General features: G+C 37.9%; 1 protein-coding gene across 1 annotated transcript in view; it reads left to right on the forward strand.

Annotated features, from left to right (window-relative positions):
* Positions 1-8,543: 8,543 nt before the first annotated feature.
* SGPL1 (sphingosine-1-phosphate lyase 1) overlaps positions 8,544-18,994 on the forward strand; it is a 1,851,476-nt gene continuing 1,841,025 nt past the window's right edge. The window contains exon 1 of the mRNA XM_044055782.1: positions 8,544-8,808. Within this exon, the coding sequence (XP_043911717.1) occupies positions 8,785-8,808 (24 nt within the window). The 5' untranslated portion in view covers positions 8,544-8,784. The remainder of the gene's footprint in view (positions 8,809-18,994) is intronic.

The raw sequence follows: 18,994 nt of genomic DNA on the forward strand, positions 1-18,994 counted from the left end.
TGTTGTTATTGTTTCTGACACATGATTAAAAAACAATGACTGGAAAACAGTTGTGTGTGGTTATCATTGTTTTTACTGTAACAGGCATTCTAATAAAAAAAATCAAGTAAAGGTGTTATGAATAGGGATTAAAGATAGTTATGAGACCTGTGATTATTACATGCTCAGTGACAATATCAATACAACAGATTGTGTAACTGTGACAATAAAGATAACCCTTGAACATATATCAGTTGTTGGAGTGTATAGACCACCAAAGTAAAATTCTGATGACCTACAGGAATTTATACATTGCTTGCATGAAACATAGGAGGGAAGAATAATAGTGGCTGGGGACTTGCATTTACCAGAAAAATAAAGGTCTACATTAGATCAGCGAACGCTGATTGATCGAACTTATTTAAGCGAATGCTCAAAATCTCGAAGCAACAGAAACCCGAATTTTTTCCTAGGGAAAGAATTTGGTTGTGCGTTTCTGTTGCTTTGGTATTTTCAGTGCTGTGGTGGAAAGTTACAGGTCAGATTCAGGTAAGTGTGCAATTGTGTGGATGTGAATGTTAGGGTGGGTTAGGTGAGTTAGGGTTAGGGCACAGGTTAGGTATGTGCGCGATTATGTGGACGTGAGGGTTAGGGCGGGTAAGGTGAGTTAGGGTTAGGGAGCGGGTGAGGTGAGTGTGCGATAGTGACGGACCTTAGGGTTAGGGTTAAGGTAAGTGGATAGTTAGTGGTGTGTGTATATAGTTTAGTGTAGGGTTAGGTGTCAGATTTTAGGTGTATGTGTGTGGATTGCTATTTGTTTGGTGTGCATGTGTTGTGTGTATGTGTTTTGGATCAGCGATTTTTTTCCCTAGGAAAAAAAATCGCTGATCTGACAGTTCGAGATTGTAAGCTTTCGCTTACATAAGATCGATCAATCAGCGTTCGCTTTTTTAAGCATTCGCTGCTCTAATATAGACCCAAAAATAATACTGATTCAACAACATTAGTAAGGAAATTATTCACAACATATGTTCAGGAACAACAATTGCTTCATATTGTTAAACAAAAAGGAAACGGAACATAACAGACATTGCTTGTGTTTCTAAAGAAATTACTGTTACTTCAAGTCAAGTTACCACAGTTGATGTCCAGTGACCATGGAGTTATAAAGGTTAATCTGTTTGCTAGATAATTCTGCCAAACTGAAATCTAAACCAATGCACAGATGTTTAATTACAAATTATATGTAAAACTAATTGTAGTGATGTGTTCAGTGGAAAAACTGCAGATAAAATATGAAACATTTTTAAACAGAAATTGTTTGAGTGCAAAAAAAATGTTTAACATCAGAATCTAGACATACAATGTCAGGGATATATTTTTGTAAGAACAAAATACCTGATTAAAATGAGAGAGAAAAAATATAATAAATGAAAAACAGGTTGAACTACAACTTTGAACACAGAAATAAACAAATTAGACAAACAAATTAAGCATAGTATGAGACATGATCAGGAAAATTTTGAAGAAAATGTAGATAAAGATATTGAGCATAACAAGAAACCATTTTGTAAACACAAACGATGTGAAAGGAATAAAGACATACAAATTTGATAAACTGTGTGTAGATTCTAAAATGTATTCTCGGGTACACCAGATTATAGATATATTTGCAAAATCTTACGTAAAACAGTTTGGCTCCATTAAGAGTGTGATAGGCTGTCCTAGTGACATCCAGGTAACCTCACATACTGGAATCAAATTAAATTACATAGAAAAAGAACCATGCAAACTGGATCCAAACAAAGTACAGGAAGGAGGTACAATTAGTAATAATGATCTGAGAACAGTTCAGCAAAAACTTACAATATCATTATATCTATTATTTACTAGGTTGTATAAATATGGGGAGATTCTTCAAGATTGGAGACTTGTGCTTATTACACCTGTCTTTAAGGAAAAGGGGACTAGAATAAACCCAGAGTCATACAGACCCTTAAGTCTATTTTCATGTTGTGGAAAAAATAGAGAAGACAATATTGGATAAATTACTGACAGAATTGGATAAGATGGGACTTTGAAACCATAAATCAGCAATCGTATGCTGAAAATAGATTTATTACCACCTGTAACATGATGTTCTATAACAATATAATAACACCTATGAATCAAAAACTGTGCTGTGATGTAATTTATATAGATTTAACTTCAGCATTTGACAGGGTCATACACAAAACCCTGATCAATAAATTAGAACAACTAGGTATCTATGTACTCTTGATAAGATGGTTAGCTGCATGGCTTACAAATAGGTCATGGCAAGTATCATACAGCAATTGGACAGGTTATATACTTACAGTCAGGTGTCCCATAGGGGCTCTATTCTAGGTCCTTACTTGTTTAGATTGTATCTTTCAGACCTAACTTCTTCATCTGAGTTATTCTACAGTCTATATGCAGATGACCTGAAATTGGGTAAACTGATTACATGTGTTACAGATAGGGCATGTCTGCAAAAGAACTTGAATAAATTAACCATTTGGGAACAGGAAAATAATATGCTGATAAATACATCAAAAAGCATTTGAGACTTGGGAGCCTTAAACTGAAAGGTGAACATTTAATACAGCACACAGCGATTGAAACTGTAGATTCATTTAAGGACCTGGGTATATGGGTAGATCCAGCTATGAGTTTTTCTAATTATATCAACCAATTGGTTAATGGCAGTTATAGAACTGAAAGTTTTATAAAAAGATTTATAAAGTCTAGGAAATCAGAAATGAAGTCATTGTCTGTTAGTTGCATGAGACGCAAACTTGAGTACAGAATAACAATATGGAAACCTTATAAGAAAACAAGCATGAGTAAAGTGGAAAGAGTCCAGTGGAAATATGCCAAGGGCATCAATGGATGAGAAAACTTAAGTTATCCTGAAAGACAAAAATACCTGAAATTGTACATTGTCTCTTACAAGTTCATAGGCTGATACTAGGCTATCGGTCCTAGGGCCTATACAAGCCTAGCCATAACAATTCCCTGGCTATTTCTTCCCACAGTATTTACTTCCCTGGACCCCTGTCTAGCAGGGCGACTGATGTAATCCCTGGGGTGAATTTCCTATCTCCCTTATAGATATTTAACAAATCTTATTCAGGTATATAGAGCATTTACAGACAACCACCTCTGGGAAAGTTTGAGGCTATCAAACAGTAGTAGTGAATCAGACAACCTATGTAGAAGACTCCACAGGAATAAGAATTTTACTAATTGGTTGTCTGACAGAGCAGCTGATGTATGCAGCAGACTACCAAACTACATTACAAGTACTAGTTTAGATATTTTTTAAGAACAGACTAAACACATCATGGGAACAACTGTTTTTGGATACTGGCAAGCTAGAATACAAGTAATGCCCCTGCTTGAAATATCTGTACCTTTGTATGCATGTATTCTGCCATAATCACTTCTGTATTCTCTTCAACAGACTACTACAATCCCATAGGTTCACAGGTATATACTAGGCTAATGCTTACAAGGGTCCTTTATAAGCCTAGTCACACAATCCGACCCAATTATGTCCCATGTAAGATGGGCATCTATTTGGAGGGGTATATTAGTTAGGAGGTTGCTAAAGGTTTAGTGTGAGGGTGTATTTTAGTTTGGGATTATTTACTGCTGGTCTCTGTCTATCAAAGATACAGGGGCCAGAAGAGGGGTGATTTCTTATCCAATGGTCAAGGTTACATTTGAATAGGGTTAATGATGGACTCTGCTTCATATGGATGTTGAGCCTATTCCAGAGCATGCAGATCCTTTGAGACACACATCGGACTTTGATAATGGTGAAATTGATATGTGTTTGTGAATATAAGATGAAGGCCTAGGTATTTATAACAGCTCACCTGTATGATGAAAGTGCTACAAGGATCAGCTATATGCCATAAGGGTGAAGTTTATGACATTGTACCAAATATCACAGAATTTATTTTAGCGGTACTGATTAGTAGTTTGTGTTTTCTGAGCTATTGGCAAAAATCTGTTAATCAGATTGAAAATATGTTTCAAGATTTTTTAAGAAATAAAAAAAATCACCAGCATAAAAAATGGCTTTGAGATTTGATGAATAAAATGGAAATCAACTGATAATGAGAGGAGACAGTACTGGTTACAGAAGAGAAACATGAGGGCTTTGGGTTTCACTACAAAAGAGGACTGTGCATTCCCAAAGTGTACCTTGTCGGGTTGGGTCTACCAGTTAGATAGTTCTTGATCCAAAATATGAATTGAGAGGTGAAATCTAAGTATGGAAGATGAGCAGGAAAATGATATCATTACCAATATTAAAGGCACTTAGTCTACATAGATGGCACCAGTATACATTTGTCCATGTTTACAGGTTCATCTGTAGTCATTAGGTTTTCAGTCTAGGTTAGTCTAATAACCCAGTACAACTGTGATGTATTAGAATTTCCCACCTACTCATTAAGTGTGGATTTAAAGGTCATTAGGCTCTTACTTTAAAGTGTTGAGTCTTTCATATCATGGGTGGTTAGGCAGAGATCACCAAGCAACAGCCTGTATGAGACAGAATATAATGAGAAGTTTTTTTTAATCTGTCAGATTTGTCTGAGGAGCGTGGTACAGTAACTTTCTTAGTTAGGAATCTCTGTGACCTCTTTAATTGATTAAGGTGATTGGACAGATGTATGCTGAAAGTGGGACTGTGTTTCAGGACAGGCTTAAAGAGGGATTTGTATATAGAAACAAAAACTCCCCTTTGATCTAGAATAGATACGCTTAGAAATTAACTATGCTAGATAGAACATTTTTTTAATATGACTAATGCATGGTTCTTGAAAGATAGTTCATTGTCGACAAATGTGCCCTGAACTCTAATGACTGGAATTCCTACATGCACGTTTAAATTAGGTTAGGACTTTGTAGAGAGTGAACATACAGTCTACAACCATTGATACAAATGTAGGAGCAATGAAGCTGGTCTTAACGCCATGCGTAATTTATTAAGGATTTGAAAATAATGAATACAGCACTTGTTTAGAAATGAGTAACTCAAAGATTTTTGATAATGGAGAACAATTAGCAATATAGCAAACATTTTCAAACAGGAAGGGATTACAGGTTTTGGGTGAAAGAATAAAAGTGGCAACTGTCCTTTCAATAAAGATACAAGCAGTGAGAGAAAGAATGTAGGTGAGTTGTAGTGACTTGCTGAAAACAGCCTTGTTTGAGAATATCATCAAGTTTTAGTCATTATTGTGGACAGACAGTGTATTATCGGATATATCACCTCGGTCTGGGTATAGATGATGTATCTATCTGGACCAGTCAAAAGCATTCAACAATGCAAGTTATAAACATCTTGGCCATCTCTCTGCAAACAGGCTCTCCTTAAGAGTTTGCAGATGGTTTGCCAGATGACTAGAAGGCAGATCTCAATCTGCTAAATGGTGCAATACTTTCACTTCTATTTTACTTGTTACTTTTTGTGTACCATAGGGGTTAGTCCTTGGCCCATCTCTTTTGAGAATATGATGCCAAACTGCTAAGTTCACTTAGTAAACGGATGTTTCAACCTTTTTTACAGCCACTGACTCAGATTCTCTAGCACAATATAATCTTCAGAAAGGGCTATTCTCAGTCAATCATTTGTTCACCACCAACAAAATAAAATCCATGCTATTTTCAACAAACAGCCACAACTGTGACAATGTAAGTCTCCATGCAAAATCATTAAAGCTAATTTGACAATGATATTGCTGAAGCAATCACTTTAACAAACTCTTGGGTCTAATTTTATTTACTTATCCTTTGTTGACTGGTTTTGTCCCACTAGGCTAGTGGCCTCTTTTCAAGGGAGACCTGAAGACTTGAGGTGGTATTTCTATTATTAGGAGAAATTTGGCCAGGGCATCATGAGACTTCCCCTACTCATTTTCAATAGGTGCTGTGGGATCTCTTGCTTCCAACTGAGCTACCACCAACTCATACAGATAGGGCTTTGGTTTAACGTCTCCTTCGAAGGAAGGCACACTCAGGAGTGCAGTACTACCCGTTATGCTGCACTGCAGTGCCAGTACTGAGAATTGATCCACACACCTGAAGTGGAAACAGAACCCATATCCTTCTGTTCTTCCAGTACAAAAGGCGAGTGCGCAATCTGTTATGCCACTGACAGTATAATTCTGGATAATCAGTTTAAATTGTTGCTACCAAAAAATAATCAGAAACTAGGATGTCTCTAAAAAAACAATACTTACTTATCACCACATGCATGTCAGTCCATCATCACCCTTAACCCTCTTGCTGTTATAATACACAGCAGTCGCATTATTATTGAAACAGCTAACGGTAATAATGGAGAACACTAGAATGTTCCGACAGAAATTTGCTGATGTCAAACTAGGCTACTGCCAAAGAATTTGCTGCAGTATGCATAACATAGCAGCGAGGTCAAGTGTTGTCCATTATCACTGAAGTTTGAAGCTTTAACATCTGATTTTACTGACTGTAGTCCTGAGAGGTTTACCAGAAAATCAAACATTTTACGAGAGAAAATCCTGGTCATTATGCAAAACTGGACAGTTGTACAAATGTATTTTTACGTTAGCACTTCAGGTGATGGATCGTTTAGCATCAGACAGTGATTTTTTTTTTTTAACTGGCAGTGATACATTTCTAGAATACTGCAGCAGAAGCTCACAGCTGTCAAACTATGCTACTGCTGTAATAGTCTCAGCAGTATGCAAACACACTAGAGTGGTCCAGTGTTCTCCATTATTGCTCTATTATCCTTCTCATTACTGATGCGCACTGTTTCTTTCCTGAAAATTCCTAAGTAACAGCATTTTAGATAAATCATTACAATGTTAAAAACTCAGTTCCAAAGTTGTGTGTAATTTTTCAATGTATACGAGTTGCACTATCGCTTCTTGACATTATATTTATTGACTGTATACTTTCTTATATATAAAATTTGCTGTTGTTATTCTGACCACGTGTTAACAATGCAAAATGGTGTTTCTATTTTTTTTTTTTTATTTCATTTACTTATTTTTGTAGTATTACTCCCCAGGACTCCGCTGCAAAAAGGTTAAAGCTTGCTGGACATTCCAGGTCTCATCAAAAAAGTAAAGGAATGAGTGTAATGGCAGAGATACTGTTATTATATTTACGTTGTAAGAGTCTACATATATAGATATATATTTATATCTACACTTAATTCGTAGGGTGTGCTTATTAATTAATACCAGTGAGCTGAATATCTAAGTGCACTTAATATACATTGCTGCTTAAGCCGTACTTTATGTAAGTTACCTCAATTCTGTTATTACTTCTGACCCAAGTTGTGGGTAAAATTGTAATCTGGATCATCACATTTGCCTGGGAAGACATTAAGTACGCTTGCCTAACCATAGCTTGAAAAGTGACTAGTCCATCTCCAAAATGTGGAATACTTCCTTTCACAAATACAAAGTAATTTGAAGTAACGGGCAAAGTGTGGAACATAACCACTTCGCCAATAATTGAGGTCGCTTTATTGTCAACTGTTTCTTCATAGTTAAAATGAGTTATTTTAATGCATCGACATGATTCAGCATTATTTAAACTGGACTATTTTTAAGAAATAAATACATGCTAAAACCTTATGTGTGGAACTCAGAACTTGAGAAATGTTCTTCACAATGAAGTTTTGGGCCCGAAGGCAAGCACAAAGTTTAACTACTCTTATCAAACTTCAGCCGCCACAAATCACTGAAGGGGAGCATACAGTCTCTGTTTTTTAGAGATATCCTTAATTTCGACTCAGTTTCATCTCTATACATTTTAATCCCTCCTAAAACTTGTGACTTTTAGAGAAAAATGGTGAATTATACTTAAATAATGACAATTAATGACTTCTTTTACTTCAAAAAAACTGTAACGTTATGCGGTGGTGCAGCGGCTAGCGTTGTCACCTCACAGCAAGAGGCTCTTTGGTTCGATTCTCGGCCGGGTCGCATTCTGTGAGAAAATCTACATATTCTCCCTGTGTGTTTCCCTTGATAGTTGGGCGCCGGGCTGGCACCTCGACACCATAAACCTTCACTGGCAATCATTTGCAGACCGGAGTTCTGCTGTGGCGACCTATAACCGGGAAAAGCTGTAATACAATACTTCAGAAAATGTATACAAATTCGCATTCTCTTATTCTGTCAATGTTTAAAGTTAATCATATTAATATTTTAAAATTGTACCTGACTGTGACTGGTTATTTCTGGATTTGTCCCTCATTCATTTGCAAGCTAAGAAGGGCCCAGACCAGTCTTTTTCAGCAACGGTAATAGTCTACAGCTCGGTACTAGTACACAGCAAAGACATTAACTTCAAGGCATTAACAACTTCAGCCACTACACTACCTCCAAGAGTTTAGCACGTGCTCACAAATACTAACCCACCGAAAACCTCCGGGCAGACACATTTTAGCTATAGCCAGTCAGCTTTTTAGAAATATGCGCATTCAAGACGTGTCACGCGTATGTCCCACCTCCATCTCTGAGACAGCAACCAAGGGTTGCTTCCGGGATGGGGAAACAGTTTGTGGTGATAGCAGCTGGTAGCTGCTGATAGTGAGGTGACTGAGAAGTGCGTTAAAAGATACGGTTGTTGGCTCTGAAGAAACGAGAGAGCGAGCTGTGATTGTGGACTGCTGCTTTAGGAGACGTCCCAGATTCCTTCAAAAACAACCATTTAAGTAATAGTAAGAAAAGGAACAGCCAGCGACTGGAAAGTCACAGATAGCAGATGTCAGCCCTAGACAGCATGGAGGTCAGTGTGAGTGAAGTTTACTTGTCCCACTTTTGTATGTTTGCAGTTTTATAACTTCGAAGTACATTTATATACACTGCCTCTTTTCCGCTCGCCGATCATCTCTGATGCTGTACCTGTCCATCAGTCTGTACAGCTGTCACTGATAATATTTTACATGTCCATTTGTGTATTGTAACCCTTTTGTGTAAACCAATTTTCCCAGATTCACGTTAAAGGCGCAGAGCATTGTTAATGCAAGTTGTAGACCTGTATGTTATCCAGTGTTACTAGCTTTTACCAAGAAAACGTTTCATTTTCATCAATGGACAGGGTTTAAAGTGAGCATTGGACTTTAAAGTTTGTGAAGTTTTGTAAGTGCTCTTTTTTAATTTAGTGGACAAACGTAGTACAAAACACTTGCTAAATGAATGGTGTTATTTTGTCAGCTCTGTCCTCAAAATCATCAAACTAAACACATTTAAGGAATTCAGTAAACAAGACTGAAATAATAAAACAGTGAATTTATTTAGTTATTTGTTTAGAAGTTCGAAAGTTTTTGTTTATAGACATTTGATTCTATAAATCAAGCTAATTTGGTAATGTATCATTCCTAAGTCTGCGCCCTAGTATTATGCATTAGCACCAGTAGGTGTCCTCTGTGTACCTAGGAGAGACCAAATGTCTTACAAAGAAAAGTAAACAATAGTCCCATGTTTTAATGGCCCATCAAGACAGGTTATAAAACCAAACAACAAATAAAGCTGTTTTGGAGACTGTGAGCCATTCACCTGACAGCACCATGTAACCGTTTTCCATATGTTTCCAAATACAGTGCTTGAAACTTTGAACTTGAAATATGCTGACATTGGCAACTACACAAAAAAGAACAAACAGATTTGCAAATGCTAGTGTCTGCATTTAATCCAGTAACTTCAGGGTTGCAAAGGTTTGTGAAGCAGGAACCTATACATTGCTGCTCCTTACTCTTCGCTTTTAATTCATTTGAGCAGACATGCATCCAAATTTTATTTTAAGATATGACCTATGTTATTTTGCTGTAGTAAGCACCGAATTTTCTTTTTCTTTTTTTTTCATTTTCAGTTGTAATGCTTCATTAATATTCTTCACTGTATCCCACCCAACATATGAAAAATATTATTTTGCAATACATGCTTAAAAATTGACTTTTATGTGGAGGAAGCAACATTGTGAAACCATTCTTGATTAAAACTTGATGTATGGAGCAGGCCTACATCTCTTCACATTAAGGAAACTTGTGATTTAGGTGTTCTTCTGCAGCCTCCAAGTTTAGGGTGCATATGTAGAGCTATCTCACCTAAAACATGGGCAATCACTATTATTTTTGTTTGAATTCTGTGTCTATATTGTACAGCCTACCTAAGAGTTGATGAGCTGTTGTAACTTCTGTTTTGTAAGGTCATTGCAGTTAATTGTGTACATTCCTCTGTAGTCAACAACTTAGCTTAAGAAATCTGCATGCCTGTTTCTGGACAGTAAATGACATGCAGTTAGAACTCATTTACACGTGCAGGTAACAATTTCGTTTTTATAAAAACATTTGGTATTGTTGTACATTTTTCTGTACCTAATTTGAAGAGTGAATAAATACTAAACAATATGTAAATTCGTTTGACTTGTAATGTTATCTCCGTTTTTGCAGAATAATTTAATCTCAGGGAATGTAAATATCTACGATTATTAATGTAAAATGGCTTTTGATGATTTACTTAGTTTGAAGTAGCAACGTTTTCCTTCCCGTCATTGATTTTGTTAGTTTGTTTATTGAAATACTTATAAGTTTTTTATTCTGTATGCAAGCTGTTGGGTGTATGCTTATGGTGGTGCAGCAGAATTGGTGATTACATATTTTTTTCCATATATGATGTCTGTTTTTCTCAAAAATATCTTTTTTTTTTTGCTGAAGTACTGAATGAGAAAATGGATGATGCTGTCAAACAACACAATAGCTAAATTTATTCAAGTTTTTCAGTTATTGTAGATTATACTTTATTAACAAGGCAATACATCGTTCATAAAGCTAGGTACATTATTTTCATCAATAATGGCACATTCTTTGTCTGGGTCAATCAAGCTTAACACCATGCCGACATAAAGGCATATCAGTCAAGTAGCTTTTGTGCTGTGTAGATTGTGACCCATGTTTATTGTACATATTGTAAATATTTTAATCATGTGTTTACTATGCAACTAAATGTACATTTTCAATACTTATGCTTACATTACAAACAAGCTGTGCTCACATATCTGTACTATGATCATGTATTGTTTTAAACAGTTATTCTCATACAACAAATTATCCTCTGGTGTATATTCCTTATACTATGTTACCTCCTATTTTTGATCATATTTTTATAATGTGTGACCTATTACTCTGTAACTTTGTGGAGCTTTTCTCTCCAGGACTCCGCTGAAAACAGACACTAGTTGTCTACTTGGATTGTCCTGGTAGATAAATGTTAAATAAATAAAAAATATAAGAACCTAGACCCAGTCATCATAATGGAACTCATAAACAAAGACATAGGGGACTTGCAGACATTGGACCCGGCCCAGTTTGGCTTTGTCAAGGGCAGATCATGCCTTTTGAACTTGGTCGACTTCTTCGAAACAGTCACCAAGGCCATTGATGAGGGAAAGGCAGTCCATACAGCCTACCTTGACCTTGCAAAAGCTTTCGACACAATACCCCACTCGGGTATTATAGAGAAACTTACCAGCTTAAATGTAAACCCATATGTCACAAGATGGGTTGCAAACTGGCTAAAGGACAGAACCCACAGGCTTGAGTTGCTGGCGCCATGTCAGACTCCAAGCCGTTCACAAGTGGTGTCCCACAGGGCTCAGTCCTTGGCCCCCTGTTGTTCGGCATCTACTTCTCAGAAGTACAGGCAAACATAGGAGGACTATGGCTGACAAAGTTTGCAGATGACTGCAAACTGGGCGCCATAGTGGAAAGTACATCGGACACAGATATCCTTCAGAGACGTCTCACGGAAACTGATAGCTGGTGCCAGAGCCATGGCCTGAAGTTAAATGCCAAAAAATGTATAGTCATACCCTTCGGGAAAAACAAGGTAACCCCAAGCTACCATATAGGTGGCAATCCACTAAGCACAGAAGAGGTTATCAGGGACCTGGGGACCCAGGTTGACAGTGGCCTTTCTTTTGACACTCACATTGCTAAAGTGGTTAGAAAGACCTTCTACATTGCCCACCTGATCATGAAGGGATTCACATCCAGATCAAGTGAGGTCATTGTTCCCCTGTACTCTTCACTTATCAGACCAATGATCGAGTACAATGCCCCATTTGGGATGTATCTCACCCGACACCTGCAGCAATTGGAGAGACCCCAAAAGTTCCTCACCAAAAGGATAAAGGGACTCCAAAATCTGTCATATGCTGCCAGACTGAAGAAACTCCAGCTCTATTCAGTCGCATACCGTCTGCTCAGAGGTGACCTGTGCCTGACATACAAGGCCATGTCCAACCCGGAATTAATGGACATGCTCCACCTCAAAAAATCCAAATCTACCAGGTCCACTAGAGCAAGCGACTTAAACCTTAGCACAGATATAAATAGGACATGCTGGAGGGATAGATTTGTCACCCAAAGACTCCCTATGCTGTGGAATAAAATCTCGGTCCATGTGAGGCAGAGCTCCTCGCTGGCTCTGTTCAAGAGAAATGTTGACCGGTGGATGGGAGATCGTAGGTTTACCCCGGGAATCATCTCTGTGTCACTGCTGGACAGAGGCACAACAAACTAATGGGCACAGTATTTTTTAACATAAGGGGTGGCGTAAGCCACAAAACTTTGGGCTAGGCTTATAAATGCCTTAGGGCAGATAGCCTAGTATGAACCTAAAGTTGCATATGTATTGTCAGTATACATGTATGTAATATGTGCACGTATATTTTTACGATTATTTGTCATGTTGGAATGAATATTGTGTGTGTGTATTTCTGTGCGAGTGTGTTTTATTTATTTATATATATATATATATATATATATATATATATATATATATATATATATATATATATAATTGCTTTTGTGTGCATTGTAGGCAGTGGCTGTTTGATGCATTAGAAATGCTGTTTTGGGCTGTTAGAAGTGCTGTAAATACATATCATGTAGTGTGGGAAGTATGTAATGGCGGTGCGTATTTATTTATATTTGTCAGTTGATAACTGGCAAAGTGCAACTGAGCCAGTGACCCATTTTCGGCAGAGGCCTGGGAGAAAACTCCGCAACAAATTACATTAGTTGAATAATTGGATACAAGGGAAGAAAAGTCCCGCAACAGATCAAATATTTTACAATGAGCTGTTGAGAAAGGCTTCACAAAAGTACACACAAAGACATTTTATAGTAGCTAATAAGTAATTACATACAAGGGGCGAAAATTCTCACAACAGATTAAAATCACAAACCGTTTGAAATACATTTACAGAAGTATTACTAAGATAAACTGCAATCAAGAATACAACATGTACTGCAAGTAGCAAGACACACTGAAGTGGACAGCCTATGTCAACTAAACTAATATTTCTATTTAAGTATGGAGGTGAAAAATGAGTATTCTGCTAAGTTAGAGTAATAGAATGGGATGAGCAGGAGGGAAAATTATGTAGATGGAGAGAGAGTTTATTATTAGAAAGATGAGAATGTTGTGGAAGAACATGAGAGAGGAAAATAAATAGTACTAAGTGTTGGTTGAAGAGATAAGAGGATACGTTAGTAGTATGGCATCATTAAAGTGAGAACTTTTCATGTTAGGTGACTGCTACCTGCTAAAATATGGAGGTATTGGGGAGTAAGAAAGGCATAGTTATAGTTAGCAGGTGGCATTGCATCTGTTTTAAGGGTTGTGAATGCACAGTTTGAAGTTTGAAACTGGAAAGGTTGCTTGTATATTTAACGCATAAGGAGATAGTTCCATAAATCAGCTACATAGCCGGATTACAGACAGAGATTCCTGCTGACACTTGTGGTTTGTAGGTAGTGAGGAGCATTTTATTTCCAGATCATACTGACCTAGTGGTGGTGTATGTGTGCAGTAAGCCTAGTAGGACTTTGCTTTGTTCTGGTTTGTATATTTGGAGTAGTTGTGTGTAAGTGAGTTGCTTGGGTAATTCAAGCCATTCAGTAGATTTAGGGCTAAGCAGTGACTGGTTATTTTTGATGAATCTTCAAGCCATCCAGCTGTCCTGCTCTCTCCACCACCTTAACCACCTATGTACCAAACCGCTTACTCCGATCAGAAAGCCAAAACCTCCTCCAAATCCACAAACTTTCACGGCCCTTTGGCCACCTTCTGCTATCATACTCCCTAGCTTAATTATGGAACTCACTCCCCCCTCCCTTTGTAACACTCCAAACCACACCAATTTCAAATCCATCCTACACTTCCTACCTGTCATATAAATGAATATGTTCCTACCTGTCATATAAATGAATATGCCCCTGCTCTTTCCCTACGTCAGCTCCCCTTCACTCAACTTTTCTTTTTCTCAACAGTTACAGTCTCTCCCTTTCCACATCTACATATAACTCCTCAGTTCTGCTTATCACTGCTTGACTGCTTTTCTACCCCATTTTCATTATTTCTGAGACTTCTATTTATATCTTATGTAATATTGTAATTCCTATGTCTGGAAATGTATTCTATAAAGAATACTCTGAATGCTTGTATTATTTTCCTTACATGAATAACTGCTTACTGTCACCACAGCCAATCTGTATCTAAAAGCATCTCTTCTTATGTACTTAATTAGTACTTCCTCTACCTGATATGCATTAGTAATGCTCTTTCTGCATCCTTTATTTTTGTAAATGCAAAAATCATGTCTCTGTAAATGTTTTACTAAGACTTAGTCGGATTACAGAATGAATATCCATTGCCACTGAAGCTACATCCGCTATTCCCTCTAAAACGAGAGGGAGGGAACTGTCTTTTGCTTTGTGAGTGAGGTGTTGCACTTCATCAAACAAAATGGAGGAATTCTTAGAGACTCTGGTGCAGACCAAAACAAATGTGAGTCAGCATAGAACTGGCTCTTCAGCAGAGGTACATGGCTGTCTAGGGAATTAAACCTTGAAAGGAAAAACATAAGCAGCAAGCTGTAGATGAAAGAAGTGCACAGAAAAAAAAACCTGAAAGAAACAAGTGCGGAAAAGATTGTCACTCATTAAATAGAAAATAAGAACTAAAGAACAAGATATCACAAAAACATAGAAAAACAGTGGTTGAAATAAAAAAAACACTGATATTCAAAAACAGGTAAAAAAAAAAAAAAAAAGAAACACTATTCAACCTGTAAAAAGAGCTTTAAACAAAAGAATTAAACTTGTATTCCTAAATAAGTTTGTTTGTGTCTTTCGGCTTTTCCCGGTTAGGGGTCGCCACAGTGGAACTCCAGTCCGCTAATGATTGGCAGTTGATTTTTATGTACTCGCTTGCCAGGCCTGACGCACAACCTTCAACGAAGGTACACCCATTCACGCATGTCTCCACGCAGAAGACGCTCTAACTGAGAATCGAATCGGACAGCATCTTACTGTGAGGCGACAACGCTACCGCAGCACCACCACTGCGGGTTGTATTCCTAAATGTATTCCTAAATAAGTAATATGGCGAAATAATAATAAACTATGCTAGATCTACTTTTAAGAACTCAAGTAGCAAGAAAAAGGCTAAAATTATACTAAACTGAACTATGAATAAAGGACTGAACTATGTAAAACCTTGCTTTACCTACTACAATGAATTGTTACAGTACTAGACATTCAGTTAAATCAGTAATGCAAAGTAGAGCAAGTTCCACAAGTACAAATAGAATATAAACTTTTCCCCAAAAGCATTCCTGAGACAATAAACCAAGCCGACCCACAACATAAAGGATAGCATGCAGCATGGCACACGCATCCACTGCATAAAACTTATGTGTAACTGAGTCTACTTGAAAAGACCAAAATACCACTTATCTGAATCCGAAATAACTGAGATGAAAACAACAAACTTGCAAAATACTGATGTCATATGAACAAATTGTTTTACATGGAAATCTAACACTTAGCCAACACCAAAAGAATTACAGAAAGCATTATATCAAACCTGCCCAGGTGGGGGGCTTCGCTCCTACACCCTCCCTAACAAAATATACCAACTCTGAGATCAAACTACAGTGGGGAAAAGGGCAAAGTTCTCACTGCTAGCTAATCGTCGATTTCCCTGTAAAACAACTCTTTGTTTTGCAAGTTTGGTGTTTTCATTTCAGATTCGGGTAAGTGGTATTTCTGTCTTTTCAAATAGACCCATGTCACTACACAGTTGTTGTTGTTGTTGTCTTTTGGCTTTTCCCAGTTAGGGGTCGCCACAGCAGAACTCCGGCCCGCTAATGATTGCCAGTAGATTTTCACGAATGCCGAGGTGCCAGCTTGACGTTCAACCTTCAGCGAAGGCACACCCATTTACGCATGTCTTTCGAACACCCACCTAATCGCGGGGAGGACATGCAGACTCCACACAGAAGGCACTTACCGCATTCCAGCCAAGAATTGAACGAGAGAACCTCTTGCTGTGAGGCAAATTTAAAAATCCTAGCCCCAACATAAACTAACATATACAATACCAGTACATAAAATTGTGCACACGCATACAGACAGTCTCTTACAGGTATCCATATACACACAGATACACGTAAAACATAGAAAAATAATTGAAAATTGACATAGTATGAGACACTTACACACAACAGATAATAAAAGCACATATGTACAAAACTAAAAAAAGTTTGCATGCACAATCATAAACCACAATAATAAAAGGTGCATTTTGCATTTCTGAAAGTGCAGTTTACATTTGCATGTAACTGCATCTGTACTAACATACAGACAGACATGCACAAGCCATTAATTATGTTTATACTATGTAACACAACCCTAACAAAACTGTAAAACCCTCCAATTGAAATTAACTGACTAAAGCATTCCATTACAAATGTGTATGTTAACTTACATTTTGAAGAATTTGAGGAATACTTGGCATAAGAAGAGAAAAACGCAAAGAATAGGGATGATGATACAAAAGCAGTGACAAAGATACACTAAATTGCACACACAAACTAAAGTGGATTTCCAGACACCAACTCTTACAAATGCATGCCACTGAAGGCACCTCCAAAGTCAGCCACGAAGCCTGAGGCACACCACTGAGCATATTGCAGAAACCCAAACACCAGTCAAACCTAAAAGTAATTCAAAATAACATAAGCTACCTATAAATAAAACCTGTCAGTAGCTAAGGATACAAAATCGACTACCTTGCAAACTTTTACAACTTTCACTGATGGTGGCAGTGACACTTCAAGACCTGACCTCTGAAGCAACAAAAACATTTTTAAAAAGTAACGCTGAAATCAGTGGAGAACAAGATTTTACATAAAAGGCTACAAAGAAAAAAATGGACTGATGGAATATATGTGGAATTGTGGTGCACTAAAAGATGACTTACTCTGGGGCAAGATAACTTTATTCTGTGCCTTGTAGTTTTACCACACATCCTGAAACTCCTTCCCAAAACCCCAGCATTATGAAAACCATGCCCCAATATATTCCATAAGTGTGTGCATGTGCTTGAATTACACAGCACAGACTATTGGCATCGGGAATATTAGATATAATAACGTTACATTCTGGAAACTGAGCCGCAGAATATCACTTACATTCTAATATCAAAGTAAGCAAAAATATCAAGTAGCATACAAATGCTTTTACAGGGGCAAGAAGACCAGATGAGACCCCCATTCAAGTCCTAGCCAGTTGTAGAGCCCCCTCCTTGGGTCATGACACCCACAAAGTCTAACTAACAAAACTGAAGACAATCTATATTTTACTGAACACACAGGTTATGGGGGATTTCACTTGTCCCACAATCAACTGTGAAACCTACTCTAGCCCAAACTTGCTAGCACAAAAGTTCCTTGCTTTGTGAATTCAAATACCCTGGAGAAAATAATCCATACCTCGACAAGAGGAACAAACCTTCTCGATCTGGTCCTCACAAACATGTCAAACAGGTGGATTACTGCAGCTGTTTGACCCTCATAAAACTGACCACAAATCATTCATTTTCGAACTGACACTAACACCAGAACTCAAAAAGGGTGAAATCAGACTAAAAAACTTCACCAAGGCAAACTATACTAGCATTCCAAGCCCCACCCCAAGCCGAAAGTGGTAACTACGCTGAAGCTTACATTATCAAGCTGCCATGCTGGACTTTCAGCATCAACAAACTCTACAATAAATGCAAAATGTTGCTGTCCAAGAAAACTACGACAATGTCTCAACAATGGAAAAGCACCCTCCTCAGCCTTAACAGGCAAATAAGACAACTTGTTAAATCCTCCAAGAGCTTCTTTGAGAGAAACCTAGCAAGTACTGCCAAGGATAACCATAAGGCCTTTTACAGCTACATTCGTAACCTAAAGGGTAGGACCCAAGCATATGTAGAACTGGTGGCCAACAGTATCACACACACTGACCCCACAGAGATACCAAGCCTGCTAGCAGATAGGTTTGGTGAAGATCTCACTCCCTTATTCCTTCGTAACTTATAACAAACCCTCCCAACAAACTCCTCCCCCCACATTACATGTCTGTAGAGCAGGCCTTTATGGGACCAGATGACATCTCAGGCTGTCTTCTTAACAAGCTAAAACATGAACTATCACCACCACTAAGTACCCTTTTCAGTCATAGCCTAACCGCAGGCTTTGTTCATGCAGAGTGGAGAACAGCTACAATTCTCCTCCACAAAGGTGACCTACCCACAGATTCAGGGAATTACAGACTCATTACCCTGACCAGCCTCGTCTGTAAGGCCATGGAATGCATCGTTATGGACCTCAAAGACATAGGTGACCTCCAAACCCTGGATCCTACTCAATTTGTCTTCGTGAAGGGCAGATCCTGCCTGTCAAATTTGGTGGATTTCTTTGAAAGTGTGACAAAGGGCATATCTGTGCTCACAGCATACCGCGACTTGGCAAAGGCTTTTGACACAATTCCACATTCAGGCATCACTGATAACCTTAGCAAACTGAATGTAAACCCCTTTGTTGTAAGTTGGGTAGCCAACTGGCTCACAAACCA

The sequence above is a fragment of the Protopterus annectens genome, chromosome 14.part0, assembly GCF_019279795.1.
Source record: "Protopterus annectens isolate FY-2018-M chromosome 14.part0, PAN1.0, whole genome shotgun sequence".
NCBI classification, from domain to species: domain Eukaryota; kingdom Metazoa; phylum Chordata; order Ceratodontiformes; family Protopteridae; genus Protopterus; species Protopterus annectens.